Source organism: Vipera berus (assembly GCF_964194415.1).
Source record: "Vipera berus genome assembly, chromosome: 10".
Classification (NCBI taxonomy): Eukaryota; Metazoa; Chordata; class Lepidosauria; order Squamata; family Viperidae; genus Vipera; species Vipera berus.
The window spans coordinates 19867150-19887645 of NC_138213.1; the positions used below are offsets into that span (position 1 = coordinate 19867150).

At 42.9% G+C, this 20496-nt stretch overlaps 1 protein-coding gene across 1 annotated transcript in view; it reads right to left on the reverse strand.

Annotated features, from left to right (window-relative positions):
- Nucleotides 1-20496, reverse strand: part of PEPD (peptidase D) — a 178911-nt gene that overhangs the window by 106548 nt on the left and 51867 nt on the right. Inside the window, exons 7-9 of the mRNA XM_081335811.1 lie at nt 17606-17650; nt 5796-5871; nt 3979-4025 (exon numbers count right to left, since the gene is read on the reverse strand). Of these exons, the coding sequence (XP_081191937.1) occupies nt 3979-4025; nt 5796-5871; nt 17606-17650 (168 nt within the window). The remainder of the gene's footprint in view (nt 1-3978; nt 4026-5795; nt 5872-17605; nt 17651-20496) is intronic.

Genomic DNA, 20496 nt, shown 5'->3' on the forward strand with positions numbered 1-20496 from the left:
CTCCCTTCTGCCTTCAACTCAGAGTAATATCCACAGTAAAAGGGGTGGGGGTGGGGCGGCTTTCAGTGGCTGCTCCCTTTCTGTGCAATTTCTTACTACCCAAGTCCTCCAGCTCCAATTTTCTCTCATTTCAAATGCAAAGTGACTGCTTAGTATCCCTTCTCCCTAGTCTTATCTACCCGATTTCCGAACTCCTGTCTCCTTCCCGGGTGGGTGATTTAAAACTGTAGGGTAAAAAAAAAGTAAGGCTCCACAACCAGTTACTTTAATAAAAAAAAGGGCTAGTTTGTGATTTAGGGCGCAATCTTAGCACGTTATAGTAACCAGGCCACCACATTAAGCCAAACTATGACTGATGACACGAATGGTGCCACCGCCTGACATCAGCAGGGTTTGACCTGAATTCTCATCTTGGTTTTAAATAAATACTAGACAATAAATAAATACTAGACAATCCATGTCCATTGGGACATCGTTTCAGAGATATTTCCTTACCTAAACAAAGAAACAGAAGGACCGCAGGTGGGCTAAAAAGCAGTGGGAGCAGGAGCAACTTCCGACTTCCTGCTGGCTTCCTCATTGAGTTTCATTGTGGGAATCTGGCAGGTAGCATCAAAAACCTTCCTTCCTTTCTTCAATTCCCTTCCTCACTCCTTCCTTTCTTCCTTCCTTCCTCTCTTCCTTCTTTTCTCTCTCTCTCTTTCTCCCTTTCCTTCTTTTCTTCCTTCTCTCCCTTCCTGTTCCTTCTTCCTCTCCTTTCCCTTTCCTTCTTTCCTTCCTTCCTTCTTTCTTTTCCCTCTTTCTTTCTTTCTCTTCCTTCTTCTCTCCCTTCCTGTTCCTTCTTCCCCTCCTTCCCCTCCTTCTCTCCTTCCTTCCTTCCTTCCTTCCTTCCTTCCTTCCTTCCTTCCTTCCTTCCTTCCTTCCTTCCTTCCTTCCTTCCTTGCCACAGTTAAAAACAATTGCTAAAGTAACACATATAAGTACGCTTATTTGACCATTATTGCATACTTATTAAATTTATCCTGGCTAATAATGAGATTTTTGAAGGTTAGCAGGTGCAAACCAAACCTGAATGATTCACTGTGCAAAAACAGAAAGTGCCTACCCGCAGTAGCTACTTTTTGTAATGTGTATGCACTGTGCAAAGGCAGCCAATTCATCACTTTTTAACAGCCAAGCAAACCTTTCCCTAATACCAACTTTTTAAAAAAAACATAATAAATGAGGATTATTTGCACACCCAGTTCAGCTTTGTGACATCCGTGATTTGGCGTTATTTATGGCAATTTAAGAACACAGCGTATTGCCAACGAGGCTTCTGAGTCTATAACAGAAAGAGCAATCATCTCAAAGGGGTCTTGGAGGATTTGGCTATGCCACAGTGTCACAAATAGTTACGGTGAATTCCATCGGCTGGGTTTGGACTCATCCAGATGGCAGACACTTACCAAAGGAAACAAATGAGGGGAAGAGAAACGGAGCAGACTTTCTCCCAAGCCAGTCTGAAGGACTCGGCAAATGCCTGCCAACATTTGCAGTCAGCTCTCTCCCATCCTCCCCATTCCTTAATCTGTGCCAAGCTTACCCTGCAGGCAATAATGAGCCATTACAGATGACAAGAAATCCAGGAATTTCAAATAAGCAGAATTTATTGAAGTAAGGAAGAAGCCTTTATAAACGATTTTCATCTGTGATTCAAAAGCATGCACAGAAAGTGTGTTCAAACTTTGTGTTTCCTTCCTGCCCTAGAGAACCAACTATTTGGCCCCTTCTTTGGAGAGGCTTGGTTTGAACCACCACCCCCATCTGTCCTTCATTTTCATATTGGTCAAATTTATTCTCATCTTGCTTTTTCACCAACACTAAATGGCACTCAAGAGCCCCTAACACCATGATCATTCTGGTATCAGTTTGAGAATATTTTTACTTAGGACCCATGAAAGTGGTTTAGAACTTGTCAGGAAAGACGACGTTAAGTAGTGGCCATCAGGGAGCAAATTCCCCAAATCTAAGCAAAACTTTCAAATGAATTTGGGAACAGAATGCATTCGTCAGCAGTAACCTCTCAAAAGGGTTGTTCCGTACAACCACTCCTCTCTGATTATTAGAACCAGTATGATCCAGCTCTGCAAGCACCCTTATTCCAAGGCAGGAGGATTCATAATTAGAGGTTGATAGGCTAACACAGAGCCTGTTTGGTGCAGTGGTGAAGACCCCAGGCTGGAAACCAGGAGACTTGTGAGTTCTAGTTGCATCTGAAGGCACAAAGCCAGTCAGATGACCTTGGGCCGGTCACTGTCCCAACCCTAAGGAGGAGGAAATGGCAAACCACTTCTGAAAAACCTTACCAAGTCCATGCCGTTGAAAAGGATCAACACTGATCCTTTCAATGCGGGGTGTGTGTGGGTGTGTGGGTGTGTATAGAAAAGGCCTTAAGGAAAGAGCTACAGGTGCAGCTTTGCAGTATGGCTCCTTCAAAAGGTACACATCAAGCAGGAATATCATTCCTGCAAAACTAAAGGGGGTGTGTTTGTGCACAATGACTCTTTTGTGTAAGCCTCTGGCAAGGACAGGCATTTCATCTTCTGTGTAATCACACTCATATTTGGTACCCCAGCACACTTTTTTCTTTTGCTGGCTCAAGCTGGGAAGAACTGTTCAAAATCATGCAGCAGTTCTGTCTCTCCAAAGAGCTATTAGGATGTCTCCTTCCTTCCTTCCTTCCTTCCTTCCTTCCTTCCTTCCTTCCTTCCTTCCTTCCTTCCTTCCTTCCTTCCTTCCCTTCCCTTCCCTTCCCACATATTTTCCACTTCCTAAGACAAATGCTTTATTCATATGCAGATACATACAAATGTCATGGACAAATTAATGGATGGCTTAATGCATTATGCTAAGGCAATAACATGGCTTGCTTGTGGTTTAAAATAATGTTGGCTAAGGATTAGCACAATGCATGAAAGAGGCCAATAAAAACACATGGTATTAATAACCTGTTAATAAGTGGCATTTAACTGCTTAAAACAGACATGTCAAACACAAGGCCCGGGGGCCGGAAGTGGTTTTATGCGGCCCGTGAAGCCATCCTGGAAACAGTGAGGGAACGGCCCCCACTGCCTTGGCCCTGGCCCAAAGACCCTCCTTCTGCCAGAGACCCTCAGATCTGTCCCACTCCTGCCCAGGCCCCCATAGGCACCCTTGATGCGAACGATGTAGAGCTGGCCATGCCTACCCAGTAGGCCGTACGCACTCTAGCCACGCCCACCCAGTAGGCCACGCCCACCCTGGCCACACCCACCCGGCCCCTTGAGGGCAACCGCAATGCTGATGCGGCCCTCAATGAAATTGAGTTTGACACCCCTGGCTTAAAATGTACTATTCCATTGCCATATGGGAAAGTCAACCATGCACTGGGTATCAAAGCTGCATCAGCATGACTACACACATACTTGTCCTATTAAGTAAAGCAGAGTGGTTCAAGCCAAGGTAAGTGATCCTCAATTTCATTATGAAAACTAACACTGTGGATTGGAATAAAAATACATCAGCAGAACCAGCAACTTTTCCTCCAGTTTTAAAAGAGATTGAAACAAAAAGCTCCAGATTATTTTATGGTGGCTATAAATACTTGTGTAATGTAACAGGAATAACCATGGTATTTTCACCTATAAAAGATGGTTTACTGAACACCATCAAACACTAATAACAGCTATTAGGAATTGTTTCTGTAAATTACGTAACACTCAGCAAAGAGAATTATACAGCTTTTAAGAGGTAGCTAAAAGCAACTGTCATCTAATAAAATGAAAGGAATTGATGGAATTCCTTTTCTGTATAACAGAGTAATACGCCAAGCACAACCTCAAAATAGTTCCTATAATTGTCATTAAATCAATGTCATTTGCCCTTATCTGCAGTATTTCTTGTTAACCTAGAAATGTTTTCCCATTGTTTTGCCATAAATGTCAAAAATGCACTTACCTCTCCAACTCATATTCTTTCATTCCAGGTTTTACGGCCTTCATTACCTATAATCACAAAAGTAGATATACTGTAAGAAATTTGGCCATTCTTTAGAAGTAGGACAGCTCTGCAGTAGCTACAGCCCTTCCACCCTAGAATAATGTTTGCTGGAGTAAACAGGACTATATATGAGTACCGGTGAAGATATTCATCAGCTACAGTAAAAAAAAATACAGCCATATCAGCAGCCGAAAAAGAACAAGAATTCTGATTTGCATCTCAAGAACTAAGTGATTAAGTTCCAGAGATGCCAACAGAAACCTGAATAAGAAGAAGCTTTCAAGACAGCTCATTTCTTGACATTCCGAATCAACTGTTTGTACATCTTCAATGTCTAATCCAAAAAATCTGAATTATAGGTCAAACAAAAGATCAAATAGATCTAAATCTACCAGGGGCCATTCTGCATCATCAAGACTGTATTAAAGAAGCTGCTGCAAGAACAGGCAAACTTGGAAAGAAGCCCCCATGGGCCACATTATAGGCAATGCTAGTCTTCTCACTGCTCTTGCCATTCTGTGAAGAGGTCATTTGCTGGCCCAGGAGATAACAAAACAAAAGTTATTTGCGCAGTACTTCATTAAAGGTAAAGGTAAAGGTTCCCCCACACATGTGTGCTAGTCGTTTCCGACTCTAGGGGCCAGTACTCATCTCCGTTTCAAAGCCGAAGAGCTAGCGCTTGTCCGAGGACGTCTCTGTGGTCATGTGGCCGGCATGACTAGACGCCAAAGGCGCACGGAATGCTGTTACCTTCCCACCGGAGTGGTCCCTATTTTTCTACTTGCATTTTTACGTGCTTTCGAACTGCTAGGTTGGCAGAAGCTGGGATGAGTAACAGGCGCTCACTCTGCTACGCGGCACTCGGGATTCGACCCGCCAAACTGCCGACCTTCTGATCGACAAGCTCAGCGTCCTAACCCACCGAGCCACCGCGTCCCTTACTTCATTACATCATGCCAATCATGTCCCACTCCACCTCACAACATTTGCAACATTTGTCATCTTCCCATCACATACAAATTGCATTCACTTCATGCTTCCCCGCTGAAGTGAACCCAATTTGCAAATGATGGGAAGATGGCCAGGATTGGGATGAGAACTGGGGAGAAAAAAAAATAAAGTTTCCCAACTATCCTATTCACAACCTGGCGCTGGTTCCTGTGAAGCCCCCTGAAATTATTTTGGAATAAGAAAACAAACTGCAGACATCACTGTGATTCCGTGAAAACTTTAAAAGCAGAATTTTCCCCTCTGCAGCTGACCAGAGTTACAAACATGGAGATGATTTAATGGACTGGGTTGCATCCAGGGAAACCCAGAAGGAGTTAAAACCGGGAGATTCTTCTGGCTTCTCCCACTTACGAGGTAAGTGCAATTCTCCTTCCGGCACTCTCTCTTGAACATCAAGAAAACTGCAGCTCTAAATGTTTATGTATCATCTCTGTGACTCAGGTGATCGAAGCACCCGGTTAAAAACGATCAGAGAGAACTGCAGCAGAAGAAACAGGCTGTGGAGCGGTGTTCATTGGCATCCCGGAATCTTCTTTTGCTTTCTCCAAACAGTCTAAGTGGAGCCATTTTGTTCTCCACACATCAACAGTGAGTTCAAGGGCAATGCAAGATGTATTGTGTGGCTCTGTTAGGATGAACATTATCTCCCAGGTTTGATCCTAGCTCTTCATTACTCCATTACTAAGCAATCCAAATAGCTGAGAACATTTTCGGGGGGGGGGGGAAGGGGAGGGCTGTTACACAAAGAAGCAAAAAATTATTACCTCTTTATGAGCTTCACTGGAAATTTTATTGGTGTATCGGAGGACTTCCAACTCCATGTCCGTCTTAATCACACGGCTTCAAAAGGAAAGGGGAAGAGGAAAATCAGGTTAACAATTTCCCCTACAGCTCACAAGTGATTAACTTGAAAGTATAAAGAACAGCCAGCAAACTGAACTTGCAAACGAATAAAACTATTATATGAGACTTCAGCAAATAAAAGATAATAGGAAACAGAATGTTGACTGGGCATTAATTTACCCAGAAAATGTACTGAGAAGTGTTTGCAGATATGTTATAACAGACCATACTAATTCTAGTACAGAACTGGATTTTGGTATTTTTAAGAGACTGGACAGCCACTTGTCTGAAATGGTATAATGAGGTCTCCTGCTTGAGGAAGGGGTTGGACTAGAAGACCTCCAAGGTCCCTTCCAACTCTGATATTCTATTTTCCATGTTTAATTTTTCTGAAACAGGTTCCAAAGCAAGAATGCATCCTTGGGCTTTCAGGTATTTTTCTAGGCATGTTGGCTTAATCTTCTCACAATTTTACTCTCAGCATGGCAACTGTAGCCCAACAAGTCTGAGAGATGCCATCTTGGAAATATTGATGCCCAGACTTGCAAGCACCGTGCTTAAATCCAGACTAGGCACGTCATGAGTCCAAAGAATTACCTGGGCATCGCCTCAACACAGTTTTAGAGAAGGAAAGAGAAAAAAGCATTATACATGGAAGCCCTCAAGACTTCAAGCAAGCAAGAGGGAAGGATGCACTTTATATGCTATGTACTCATTTATTTCAAGAATGGGAGAAAAGACATACAAGAATATGTTCAACTTCCAGCGCAAATGAATGGGATAATTTTAAAACAGTTGACAGGAGTAGACAAACCCCTCCTTCCTTCCCTTGCATGAACTATGATCCCAATTAGAATAAGCAAGGATTTCTGATCTGCCTGCTACCTTTCATCATGAAACTGGTACAAAAGGCCCCAAACAGTTACTGCAACATCCTGGATGTCTCTAATTTTCTATGGGAAATCATCATTTCTCTGCCAAGGAAGACTCTAAGTCCCCGCCTTAAATGATGCAGGAGACATTTATAAAGCAATAGCTCACATTGGCTGCAGAAACAAGGTAGCTAAAAACAATAATGTTAGTTTATCACAATCAAGGAAGGACCCAACATTGGCAGGAAGGAAAACCCTGCAGGGCTGCTCTGATGCATTTCAAACCTGGCAAAACAGAGCTCTCAGATTTAAGAAATCTTTCCTGACATATTATCCACTAACAAAATAGATCCCAGGTAACCTACTCACTCAGATTGAAACTACATTTTTTGCAGAAATTTCTCTATGTCCTAATTAGACACCTACAATAAAAATTGTTTATCAAACTGTTTCCTTGAAGAAGAGTGTTTTAAAAGTACAATTCTTTTTTTTTTTTTTTTTGTTACTTGCAAAAAGCAGATCTCACTGATGCGAGAAACGGATACCTCTGCGTAAAAGCCCAGAGGAAAAGTTTGGCTTAAAAAATGTGCAGAACTTGGCAATTGCTCACGAACTATGGTAATCTTATCTCGATCTCAGGAATAGTAGTGCTAACCTTCCTCACAGACTTGTTGCAGGAACAAAAAGGTAACTACTTACAGGTAGTCCTCGACTTACGACTATAATGGAGCCTGCCCATGACGATCGTAAGTCATGACAGTCATAAAGCGGGTCACTCATATGACCGATCCAATTTTACAATCTCTTTTTTGCATCAGTCATTAAGCGAACACTACAGTCATTAAGTTCACTGAGTATTTTTGCCAAAAACCAAAAGTAAAATGCCAGTTTTCAGCAAAATGTCATAAATTGCAGTCACCATGACTACAGAACCCTGCAAACGGCCAAAAGGGCAGGCCAGCTGCCCAGGGCCGAGGATGCCGCCCCATGACTGACGGTGGCAGACGCCAGAACTGACTGCAAGGAGCTTTTTTGGGGGGGCCCATTGTGACTGGTTGCTAACTTGAGGGTTAACGGCAGTAGCTTTGGCTTGAAAATTAATTGATAATGAACATTTATCTCACGAATAACCATAAAAGACCGTGTTGCCAAACAGTTAACCATTAAAACTGAGTCCACATTGTTCTTTGTAGCAAAGCTATACAATCACAAGTAGTCCAGTACAACAAAAGGATAGTTGAGCCATGCAGAAACAAAATGGGTCAAGACAATCAAGCGCTTCCTAGCAACTTTCATATTTTCAGAAGCATAACTCTTGAATGAATGAATGAACCTTTACTGTTAAAGTACAACCATGTATAGAGATTGGCTGAGCCTCCCTTTGTGCCCCCCACCACCACAACTCACAGTGACAACAAACCCACCATCTTGTTACACCATGGGAGCTGATTGCACAACACACCGGCCTCACAAGTCAATCATACATAAAGTTTATAAAATTATTTCCCGTTCAGGAGCCTGACAGCCCATGGATAAAAGCTGTTCTTCAGCCTGTTGGCACGGCTGGCTATACTCCTGTATCTCCTACCCGATGGGAGGAGAGTAAAGAGATACCGTCCAGGGTGTGAGTCGTCCCTGAGAATTTTCCTCACTCTTCCAAGGCAGCGGGCCCTTGAGCCCTGAGTTGTATTTGGCAGAAGGATTTTCTCTTTAAACCCCAGAATGATCTGCCTGAATTCCCTTCAGATGTGTGCCCCAACTCCCAGTACGGGCCACGCTTACTGGGGAATGCTGAAAACATCAGGAGCGTGCCAGATTGGGGAAGTTTCAGAGAAAAAGCCACAGATCATGTAGGCTTCTGGAGGAGTTTACCTTTCTATCTCTGACTTCTCTGGCCATGACCGCAAAGCTGTCAAAAGCTACCCAAAGGCTCGTGGACCCCTCCCACAGTCACTGCTGCTGTTGAGTCAGGACGGCCCATTCTACTCCCGGGCGTGTGGTTTTTCCTCCCTAGGCGCAAGGCCTGGCTTCTCTCGCCACTGAAAGCAAGGCTCCCAGTTGGTTTCAAATTCTGGCTCAAGCTATTGGGGCATGTCAGGTGCTTCAGGTCTGGATGACAGGCTTAGTACTCTAATTAAAGGGTGGGTGTCATTTGGCATGACATTTCTCCTTTTATCCAAGCATATAATCTGATTGTGCTCAGGACCAGGTCCAAGCAATAATGCGGCTCACCAATCCATCCTAGCTACACACCAAGCAGATTCTGCAGTTTCCAGACAAGCTGAACAAGAGATGAAGAGGAGGAGTTTGTCCTTCAGAGGCAATCTGTCACAACCACTTCAGCCCTGCTTCGCTTTGATGGCAGCCTGCCATAAAGAGGGGGGAGAGGGGGAATGGGGGAATACAGGGCGGGGGGAATGACGGGAAGCAGAAGTGCCAAGCAGAGACAATGGATGAACGATCCAAGGGAATACAAGCACCCACCAAAGAGGCATCAAACCTTAGAACGGTTAGCAAAACACCCAGTGTGAATATCATTAGACACTATCAAGATGACCAAGCGGGGAAGGGAAAAATCACTGGGTTTACGGGGGATATTCAGATCTGGCTTTGGCTTTAGTGAAAGTATACTTTTCGCTACATATGGAGTCGAGGGTCTTTCTTTCTTAAGTGCCTAAGCCGGGGCAACCTGACACAATCTCAGTAATCAAGCACTTTCCTTAAGCAGCACAAAAACAGTTGTGCTGTTTACAACTGTTTCCCATAAACGGCTGGGTCTTCCATTTGCTTTGTGTCTCCTGACTGAGGCGCTTGTTCCAATTCTGGACTTCAGCCATAAATCCTTCAAAGCCTTGGTCCCCTCTGCATAGGGACATTTTAAATTTAGAGAAGATTTCTGCCCAATACGTGGGCTCCAGACGTACATCAAGGGTCACAAATCTTAACGGGCACCTTCAGAATTTCGAAAGCGGCTCTCACAAAATGGGTATCGGGTAGAGTGTGGACACAAAGTTGGTGAGATTATCCACATAATCCCTTCCAGATCTCCCAGGTGTTGCCTTTCATTTCAGCTCAGCTTTTTCTTTTTTTCTTTTTCCAGGCCACGGACTTTCATGCGAAGCATCAGCTGTACCCACCAACTAGTTTCTATTTGAACGAAGGCGTATCGGGAGAGGGGAATCTCAAATAATCTGTTTGCTGTTGAAGGCTAGATGTCAGGCCTGTCCCAGCTTGGGCATCTAGGAAAGGAAGACCCTCAACTCCACTTGTGGCACAAAGTATACTTTTACTAAAGCCAAATGGTTGCAGCTAAGCAAAGCCAGATCTGAGGATTCCCACGTAAACTCCGTGATTTTCTCTTCTCCCAGGCCGTTCCCCCCTTGGTCTTCTTGTTCGTGTCCAATAAGGTTCAAACCAGTTGCTTTGGTAACAGTTCTAAAGTTTGGCGCCTCTTTGGTGGCTGTTTGCATTCTGTTCCCATCCCAGTGTTCTTGGATCTGTCGAGCGAGCGTTATCTCCAGTTGACACTTCTGGTTCGTATCAACCCCCCCCCGCCTATTTCCTCCCCTCCCCCCTCCCCCTACTTTATGGCAGGATGCCCTCAAAGAGAAGCAGGGGTGCAGTGGTTTGCTGGCAGATCTGACACTGGCATTTTTTTCCTCTCATTTTACCATCATTTTTCTTATTAAAAGAATCAAAAGAGTAAGACCAGGTGGGCATTGGATCTGAAGAGCCCTGCACAAGGCACTACCTGGTCCACTGGGTCTGTGGTTGTTATACAAAGAACTCAAGCCATAAATGCTGTTTAAGTCTAAAGATCCAGAATGCAAATCGGCAGGAAAAATAGATAGAGTTGACCTGGCTACTTTTTTTAATAGAGCCCCCCCCTTCCCCCCCCAGTAATCTTAAAACTATATATTAGTCTGAGAAGTCAAAACAGCATACAAAGAAAACAAGAATGCACCACTTTTTTTGTATAGTCAAGAAAACTACAAGGGTAAGTCCAGTTCAACTCAAAGGACATTCCACTTTAATAGCTCTAAAGTGCAGGACAACAACCCTTGTCCATCTAAGAGCCACATTTAGCATCTTAGGAAGGGTGAGGGATTTAAACTCGGTGAGAGGATAGCAGACCTACTGTATCAGCAGCACTATTGTTCAGTCAAGGCTGAAAGATAATCCCAGCAAGGATGTTTAATGTAAATTCGATGTAACGTTTTGTTCTGATACTCACAGCTTTTGTCTGGCCCTTAGCTTGGGAAAAGTTATGCATAACTCCCAAGGATAAAAAAAACAAAATGCCCAACTCCCATTAACCAAATGCTTCCCTACCGATGCGAAAACACAACTGCCCTTAGGAGAACCTGAACATTATTCATCTAAACAAGAAGCACTAGAGCAGCCCAGAACTCTAAAAAGGAAAAACAAACAACCTGTTCAACATCTTCCAAAATAATGGATACCCATGTACAAGTAGTCCTCGACTTACGATTAGGCGAGGCATTGCTAAGCAAGGCAGTTACATCAGTTGTGCTCTGTTTTTGCCATGGTTGCTAAGCAAATCACCGCAGTTGTTAAGCGAATCATGTGGTTGTTAAGCAAAGTTGGCTTCTCCCATTGACTCTGCTTGTAAGAAGCCAGCTGGGAAGGTCACAAACGGCGACCACGTGACCCCAGGATGCTGCAACCACCACGAATACATGCTGGATGCCAAGCACTCAAATTTTGGTCATGTGGCTGTGGAGAAGCTGCAACAGTTGTAAGTCTGAGATCCGGTCATGTCACTTTCTTCAGCACTGTTGTAACTTTGAACAGTCACTAAACGGATGTTTATAAGTCAGGGACCACCTGTATGCACAATTCTTCACAACATTCAGCTTGGGAACAAAATGTCTCCAGGGAAACAACCAAGTCAGAGAACACCAAGGACTCATGGAGAATGGCATCAAAATCAGACTGAAAAAATGAAGGAAAGAAGTCAAGATCACCACAAAGGACAGGATCGGACAACTCACCACGGCCAACTCACTGCAGGACAATTCAACAATTCAATTTAATTATTTAAACTAATTAAAAATATTTTTTGTCATTCATATTTCATTTTGTCCATCCTTTGGCATCCTTTCGTTAATTATTATATTCCACTACTTCTTCAATATTAGTGTAACTCTTGTCCCGTGGCAAGTTGGCCGTGACGAGTTGGCCGTGACGAGTTGGCCGTGACGACTTGTCATAGACCCCACAAAGGAAGAAAGGCAAAGCCACAAAAAACCCATAACTGAGTAGTCTTGTTCAGTTCACCAGATTCCTTGACCAAATAAGCAGCCAATTTAATCAAGTCACTGATCTAGTCTGGAAAGTCTGGAAAGTGAGTGAATTAGTCCAACAATCTCAATCAGAAATTGCTGGCGGAATACAAGAAAGCCAGACCACAGAGATGCAACAGTGGACAGCCATGGCATGTTTCTCTTTTGCTGGCTGTGAACTCTATGCTGTATTTTGCTTCTCCTTCATCTGTTCTACATTGTCAACCTGTGTACTGCAAGGGAGGGACCGGAGAACAGAGGTTCAAAAATGTCCACAATGATTATCCTGCACCAACTGATGTGACAACAGAGTTAGATCTTCTTTTGTTTGTCACTTCAAGTATCCTCCTTTGAGCCACACAAAACTGACCAGTTTGAGCAAAAGGGCCTTTATTTTCCAACAGCAGAAGGCAGTTTAATAAGGTAAGTCTTTTAACAAAGAATTAAAAATTAAGCAATATCACCGCTGTGCCCCTCTTTAGGACTCTTGATTCTTCTAGGTGGCATCTGCTAATGTCAGACACCACTGACATTCAAGTGTAATTAAAGAGAACATCTATAAATTTGCCAGCAGAATGCATCAGAATTAATGCCTTTAAAATGAATCCCCGAAGAAAGCAATAATAGGCTGACATTTATATAACATTGCCCATTCTGCCAGACATTCAATTAATACTTCCTTGGGTAGTCAGTGAAGGAACATTAATTATAATGAATCTATTTGTATTTGTACCTACACAACAGCTAACACTAATGAATTTTACAGCAAATTAACAAGAATCGTTAAGTAGTATTTCATTTTTCTTCCTGTGCTACTATATAATGACTGCTGTCATGAACTGGGCAACAGAAATACTTCCTTGTAGGCAACAGAAGCACTCAGAAGATGGTCAGAGCACTCGCGGAACACAAGAGCCTCTTCTCAAAGAGCTAATTCAATAGAAGCTGCTTTCCAAAATTCCTTGGCCTTTGATAATCCAGCCGTTCTATTTTCTCCTCTTTTTTTTATTTAATGGCAACTGTAATTGGATGCTGCCTTTCAGAACAGTATTTAGAAAAATCAATTTTAAAACTGAAAGCAGCAATTCAATGTACAATACAATGTGTAAGCAATTTTGCTTATTTATTTATGGTCCCAGACTCAAACTATTAGACACAGACTCTCTGGAAAGCTCCACTGTTACATACAAATTTGAAATATTAACGTACTAATGAATTGAGGCCTCGGATGGCAATACATCTTTGCCCGGCGTCTCACATGGACGGGTCCTCAAAGGCAACCAGCCCTGCTCTGCACGGTGGACATGAAGGGGGGGCGAGGAGCAGCAGGGGAAGAGCATCTGACATTTCGGGGGCTAAATAAGTTGCTTTCCTGCCTGATGAAATCCATGGCAGAAATCACACCTATAACATATCTCTATCAAAAGGTCCCCCTTCATGGATTACTGCCTTGTCGTGGCGAAGGGGCTTGCGTAATTCAATGAAGCTATGAGCTATGCCGTGCAGGGCCACCCAAGACGGACAGGTCATAGCAGAGAGTTCTGACAAAACGTGATCCACTGGAGAAGGAAATGGCAAACCACTCCAGTATCTTTGCCATGAAAACCCTATGGACAGTACCAAAAGGCAAAACGATATGACGCCGGAAGATGAGCCCCTCAGGTCGGAAGGCATCCAATATGCTACTGGGGAAGAGCAGAGGGCTAGTACTAGTAGCGCCAGAAAGAATGAAGCGACTGGGCCAAAGCCGAAAGGACGCTCAGCTGTGGATATGTCTGGTGGTGAAAGGAAAGTCCGATGCTGTAAAGATTTTTTCTCCATAGGAACCTGGAATGTAAGATCCATGAATCAAGGAAAGCTGGACGTGGTCAAACAAGAGATGACAAGACTAAACATTGACATCTTAGGTATCAACGAACTAAAATGGACAGGAATGGGTGAATTTAATTCAGATGACCATCAGGTATACTACTGCGGGCAAGAATCCCTCAGAAGAAATGGAGTAGCCTTCATAGTCAATAAAAAAATAGGAAAAGCAATACTGGGATACAATCCTCAAAATGACAGAATGATCTCAGTTCGAATCCAAGGCAAACCATTCAATATCACAGTAGTCCAAGTCTATGCCCCAACCACCGGTGCTGAAGAGGATGAAATTGACCGGTTCTATGAAGCCCTACAGCACCTTATAGAACTAACACCCAGAAATGATGTCCTTATCATCATGGGGGATTGGAATGCTAAAGTAGGAAGCCAAAAGATAACTGGAATAACAGGCAAGTTTGGCCTTGGAGTACAAAATGAAGCAGGGCACAGGCTGATAGAATTTTGTCAAGAGAATACGATGGTCATAGCAAACACTCTTTTCCAACAACCCAAGAGACGGCTTTACACATGGACATCACCAGACGGTCAACACAGAAATCAGATTGACTATATGCTCTGCAGCCAAAGATGGAGAAGCTCTATACAGTCAGTAAAAACAAGACCAGGAGCTGACTGTGGCTCAGACCATGAGCTTCTTGTTGCAAAGTTTAGGCTTAAATTAAAGAAAGTAGGGAAAAGCGCTAGGCCAGTCAGGTATGAATTAAATCATATCCCTGTTGAATATACAGTAGAGGTGACAAATAGATTTAAGGAATTAGATCTGATAGACAGAGTGCCTGAAGAACTATGGACAGAGGTTCGCAACATTGTACAACAGGTAGCAACCAAAACCATCCCAAAGAAAAAGAAATGCAAGAAAGCAAAATGGCTGTCTGAGGAAGCTTTGCAAATAGCTGAGGAAAGGAGAGAAGCGAAAGGCAAGGGAGAAAAAGAAAGATATGCCCAATTAAATGCAGAATTCCAAAGAATAGCTAGAAGAGATAAGAATGCCTTCTTAAATGAACAATGCAAAGAAATAGAAGAAAACAATAGACTAGGGAGGACCAGAGATCTTTTCAAGAAAATTGGAGAGATGAAAGGAACGTTTAATGCAAAAATGGGCATGATAAAGGACCAAAATGGCAGGGACCTAACAGAGGCAGAAGAGATTAAGAAGAGGTGGCAAAATTACACAGAAGAACTATACAAGAATGAGCTTAACGTCCCTGATAATCACAATGAGGTGGTCACTGACCTCGAGCCAGACATCCTAGAATGTGAAGTGAAGTGGGCCTTAGAAAAGCTGAGCAACAACAAAGCTAGTGGAGGTGACAGTATTCCAGCTGAGCTATTCAAAATCTTAAAAGACGATGCAGTAAAAGTGCTACACTCAATTTGCCAGCAAATTTGGAAAACTCAACAGTGGCCACAGGATTGGAAAAGATCAGTTTACATTCCAATTCCAAAGAAAGGCAGTGCCAAAGAATGTTCAAACTATCGCACCATTGCACTCATTTCTCATGCTAGTAAAGTTATGCTTAAAATTCTACAAGCTAGACTCCAGCAGCATGTGGATCGAGAACTACCAGAAGTACAGGCAGGATTTCGAAGAGGCAGAGGAACTAGAGATCAAATTGCTAACATACGCTGGATCATGGAGAAAGCTAGAGAGTTCCAGAAAAACATCTACTTCTGCTTCATCGACTATGCTAAAGCCTTTGATTGTGTGGATCATAACAAACTCTGGCAAGTCCTTAAAGAGATGGGCATACCAGACCATCTTATTTGTCTCTTGAGAAATCTATATGCTGGCCAAGAAGCAACAGTGAGAACTGGACACGGAACCACTGATTGGTTCAAAATTGGGAAAGGAGTCCGGCAAGGCTGTATACTGTCGCCTTGCCTATTTAACTTATATGCAGAGCACATCATGAGAAAGGCAGGGCTAGATGAATCAAAAGTTGGAATTAAGATTGCCGGAAGAAACATCAACAACCTAAGATATGCAGATGATACCACTCTAATGGCAGAAAGTGAAGAAGAACTAAAGAGCCTCTTGTTGCGGGTGAAGAAGGAGAGTGCAAAACTTGGGTTGAAACTAAACATTAAGAAAACCAAGATCATGGCATCCGGCCCTCTCAATTCCTGGCAAATAGATGGGGAAGAAATGGAGGTAGTGACAGATTTTATTTTCCTGGGCTCCAAGATCACTGCAGATGGGGACTGTAGCCAAGAAATTAAAAGACGCTTGCTCCTGGGGAGGAAAGCCATGGCAAATCTAGACAGCACACTAAAAAGCAGAGACATCACCCTGTTAACAAAAGTGCGTATAGTCAAGGCTATGGTCTTCCCAGCTGCAATGTATGGCAGTGAAAGCTGGACCATAAGAAAGGCTGAGCGCCAAAGAATTGAAGCCTTTGAACTATGGTGCTGGAGAAGACTCCTGCGAGTTCCTTGGACTGCAAGGCGATCAAACCGGTCAGTCCTAGAGGAGATCAACCCTGACTGCTCTTTAGAAGGCCAGATCCTGAAGCTAAAACTCAAATACTTTGGCCACCTAATGAGAAGGAAGGACTCACTGGAGAAGAGCCTAATGCTGGGAAAGATTGAGGGCAAGAGAAGAAGGGGACGACAGAGAATGAGGTGGCTGGATGGAGTCACTGAAGCAGTAGGCGTGAGCTTAGATGGACTCCAGAAGATGGTAGAGGACAGGAAGGCCTGGAGGAACATTGTCCATAGGGTCGCGATGGGTCGGACACGACTTCGCAACTAACAACAACAACATCAAAAGGTCAAGAACATTTTAAAACTGGACATTTCTGAGATATTTCAAACATAGAGCAAAGAACTGGAATTTCTGATAAAAACCACAGCAATGGCTTCAGGTCCTTGAAAATGTGAAAATGGCATCTACAGATTGGCGATGACGGATGATTTATCAAAAAGTTATATTTAGGGTGTGTTGGACTGCCCAGAAAATGTGAGCATCAGATGCTGAGGGTTAAGAAATCTGAGGGATCCCTGATCCACAGGATATGGTCAAGTGATCATTTAATGTCTTTTGGGGATTGAAGTAGATTAGTATACTTATGGGAAATCTTTAAATCTTAAAAGTCGTTAATGTAATGATGAATTATATCCCAAAAATGTTAGAATTTGACTATTTTATCAGGAATTATGTTTGCATCAAGCAGTCAAAAGGAAACTGGGAAAATTATATTATTTCAGATATTAAGGAAGGGTTGTCAGAAATGTGTCGTCTGTTGGGAAAAAATTGTTTTTAACTAATCAATGGATGTAGTAATATGTGTTATTATGGCAAGGATTCTGTCATATTTTACAATAATGTCTTGCATTGTTCATACTATAGTAATGAATTCATTGCTTAAAACAGTAACTATTGATGAATATAAAATATTAGCTGTTTTTTCTTTTCCTTCTTAGTCCGTCTTTTTAGTTTGTACTTTTTATTTTTTTAGAGTTATTTCCTTTTTAAGATTAAACATTGCTTGTTACAAAAATAAACAGAGAGTGGGGAGGCTGATTCTCCACTCCTGTCCCACGTGCATCTCGACATCCCACGCCCTTAGGCCCCGTCTCCTATGAAAACAAAGGCACAGTAGTTCTCCGCTCAAACACAGAAATGTCAAGGCAACAACTGGAACACAGATGTGAGGAATGACTTACCATTCTGCAATCTCAGGATGGAGAATTGTATTGTTTACCGTAAACCTACAGGAGAAAAAAAGAAAGGGTCAGGGAGAAACAAAAATTAACTCTATCAGTGGTTCATCTGGAATTTATTTCTAATCAGGAATTCATACAAGACTTGTACTAATATGCAGAGTAACTGCCATGGATAGGATAGAATATTTATTTAATGAAAACAAGGACAGGGGCGACATGATAGCAGTGTTCCAACAGATGAGGGGCTGACAGAAAGAAGGGGGGGGGAATGTCAACCTATTCTCCAAAGCACCCAAAGGCAGGACATGAAACAAAGGATGGAAACTAACCAAGGAGAGAAGCAACCCCGAACTAAGGAGAAATGTCCTGACAGTGAGGACGATTAATCAATGAAACAACTTGCCCCCAACACTTCCAACACTGGAAGTTTTAAAGAACAGATTGGACAACCATTTGCTTGAAATGTTATAGGGTCTCCTGCCTGAGCACGAGGGGGGAGGGTGGACTAGAAGACCTCCAAGGTCCCTTCCAACTCTGTTATTCTGTTAGACCTCCAAATAAATCCCCCCTGCCAGAATAATTTATAATGTTAGCGACAGAACTGTTATAAGTCAAGGTCTATCTGTACTGGGAAAAGCAGAAGGAAGGAGAAGAAGAAAACAACCAACAGCAAGGTGGTGATGAATGCACGATGGGGAGACTTGAAAGAACAGATTAAGAGAATAGATTGTCATTCATCTATCTATGTGATCACCTGGAGTCAAAAATGTCTTGGTGCACATAATAGAAAAAAATCAATCCAAATGAAAGCTGGTGCAGATACAAGGGCTCGTGTCTAGATGTGAGGAAGCAAGAGAATGAACACCTGATCTCTGATCTATTATCCAGAAAAGTGTTACATTTCTTCTAGACCATAGCAGGATGATGGAACTTGAGAGATGCAAGAAGAGAGGAAGTATGATGGGATGCAATCTGGATTCCAGGAGGGAGGGGTGCATTCCAAGGAGCAAGAGACAATCACTTTCATCTCAATCTGTATGAGAGAAAGAGGGGGAAGACAGCTCCTCCTTAACAGTTCCCAGAGTATATGCTTTATGGGGGTGTCAACATTTTTTTAAATTCTGGTAAGATTCTGTCTATGGATATACAGTATATAGCAGTATTCCAGTATTTGAGGGGCTGCCACAAAGAAGAGGGGGGCAACTTATTTTCCAAAACAACAGAGGGCAGGACAAGAAACAATGGATGGAAACTAATCAAGGAGAGAAGCAACCTGGAACTAAGGAGAAACCTCCTAACAATGAGGACAATTAACCAGTGGAACGGCTTGCCTTCAGATCTTGTGGGCGCTCCATCACTGGAGGCTTTTAAGAAGAGACTGGACGGCCAATTGTCTGAATGGCATAATAGGGTCTCCTGCTTGAGCAGGGGGTTGGACTAGAAGACCTCCAAGGTCCCTTCCAGCTCTATTCTGATTGACTGGATGAGGAACAATGAAGACATCTGCTTGGAAGAATTATGTGTCTTTCTTAAGTTTTTGGAGCCTGACGGGAAGGTTGAACAATAATAAAGAGTAATCCATAGGTGATTTCTCTTTCTCAACAGAAATGAAAGGAAATTCCTGTAAAGTCAGAAAAGCTCAGGTGTGAATCAATATCTTCAAGAATGCCAGCTAAGAAATTAACTACTTCTGGTAGCATTCAACATTTGAGACTTTTTTCTGCCAACCAGACTGCAGAAATATATTTGATTACTATGATCTCTGCTCCATGCCTCGGCTACAGTCCTACACGTTTTCAAGACATGCTACCAAAGCTTAAGAGGCGACATTCAATTTCAAGAAGAGAGCCAGATCTGCCCAGCCCTGCTCTCAACACGCCTCTGGAAGTTGAGTAAAATTGAGTAATTTTAGCCAATAATCACTTGAGCACCTCAAGGCCATGCAATTCTGGCACTCCGCAGAAAAGAGTCACCATGGGGGTGAGAAAAAGAAGCAGAAGTAATGAGATTTGCCCTCTCTGAACATCAAGGAATCCTTTTTTGCAAGGGCTTAAGGCCATTATATCCCTGGCAAATAAAAAGCTACAGTTTAGCACAAAGGCCGAAAATGAAAATGCAAAAACGAATTAAACATAAAGGAAGGCAGCCACGCAGCTCACTGATGAGAGAACTGGTACATTGAACAATAATGAGCAAAAAGGTGGATCTTTGTCTTTACTCCAAGCCTCTCACTACGTTCCTCACAAGCGGAGAGGAAGGTGTGCAATGAAGGCCAGCAGGCTGCATCAGGAAGATCAGAAAATAATTGTAGAATTGAGATCAAGAGGGAGTACAGATCATTTAAAGAGTATGTTGGGAGAACAGCCTGTCTGGGAGCAAGAACGATGGAAAACCACCCTGGCCCCTCTGCCAGCAGGCTGTCTTGTTGAGGAAAAAGCTGGGAAGACCGTTCAGGTTGGAGAAAGGCACAACACACAAAGCAAACTCCGGACGTCCACCTTCAAAGCTTCAATCCTGAGGTTGTAGTAACATTTCCATCATTCCTGTGAGCCTGAGAAGAGATCCTTTTCTGCAAAGTGCTGATGAAAGGTAGCCCACAGAGCCCCTTCCTTGAGGGAAAAGACGATTTTTTTCACCAGTGGGGTGTCATTTGTGACATAACTCTGATGTGCATTGGCTAATCCTTCCTGTATTGGCTATGGAATGGGATAACTTGCCACAATCAATGCGCCGTGGCCAACTCACTATGGCCAACATGCCGCAGGACAACTCACCATGGCCAATTACTATGGGACAGTTCACTGCGAAACAATTCAACAATTCAATAAAACTGTTTAAAATAATTAAAAAATTATTTTAGTTTTTTGTCATTCACATTTAATTCTGTCCCT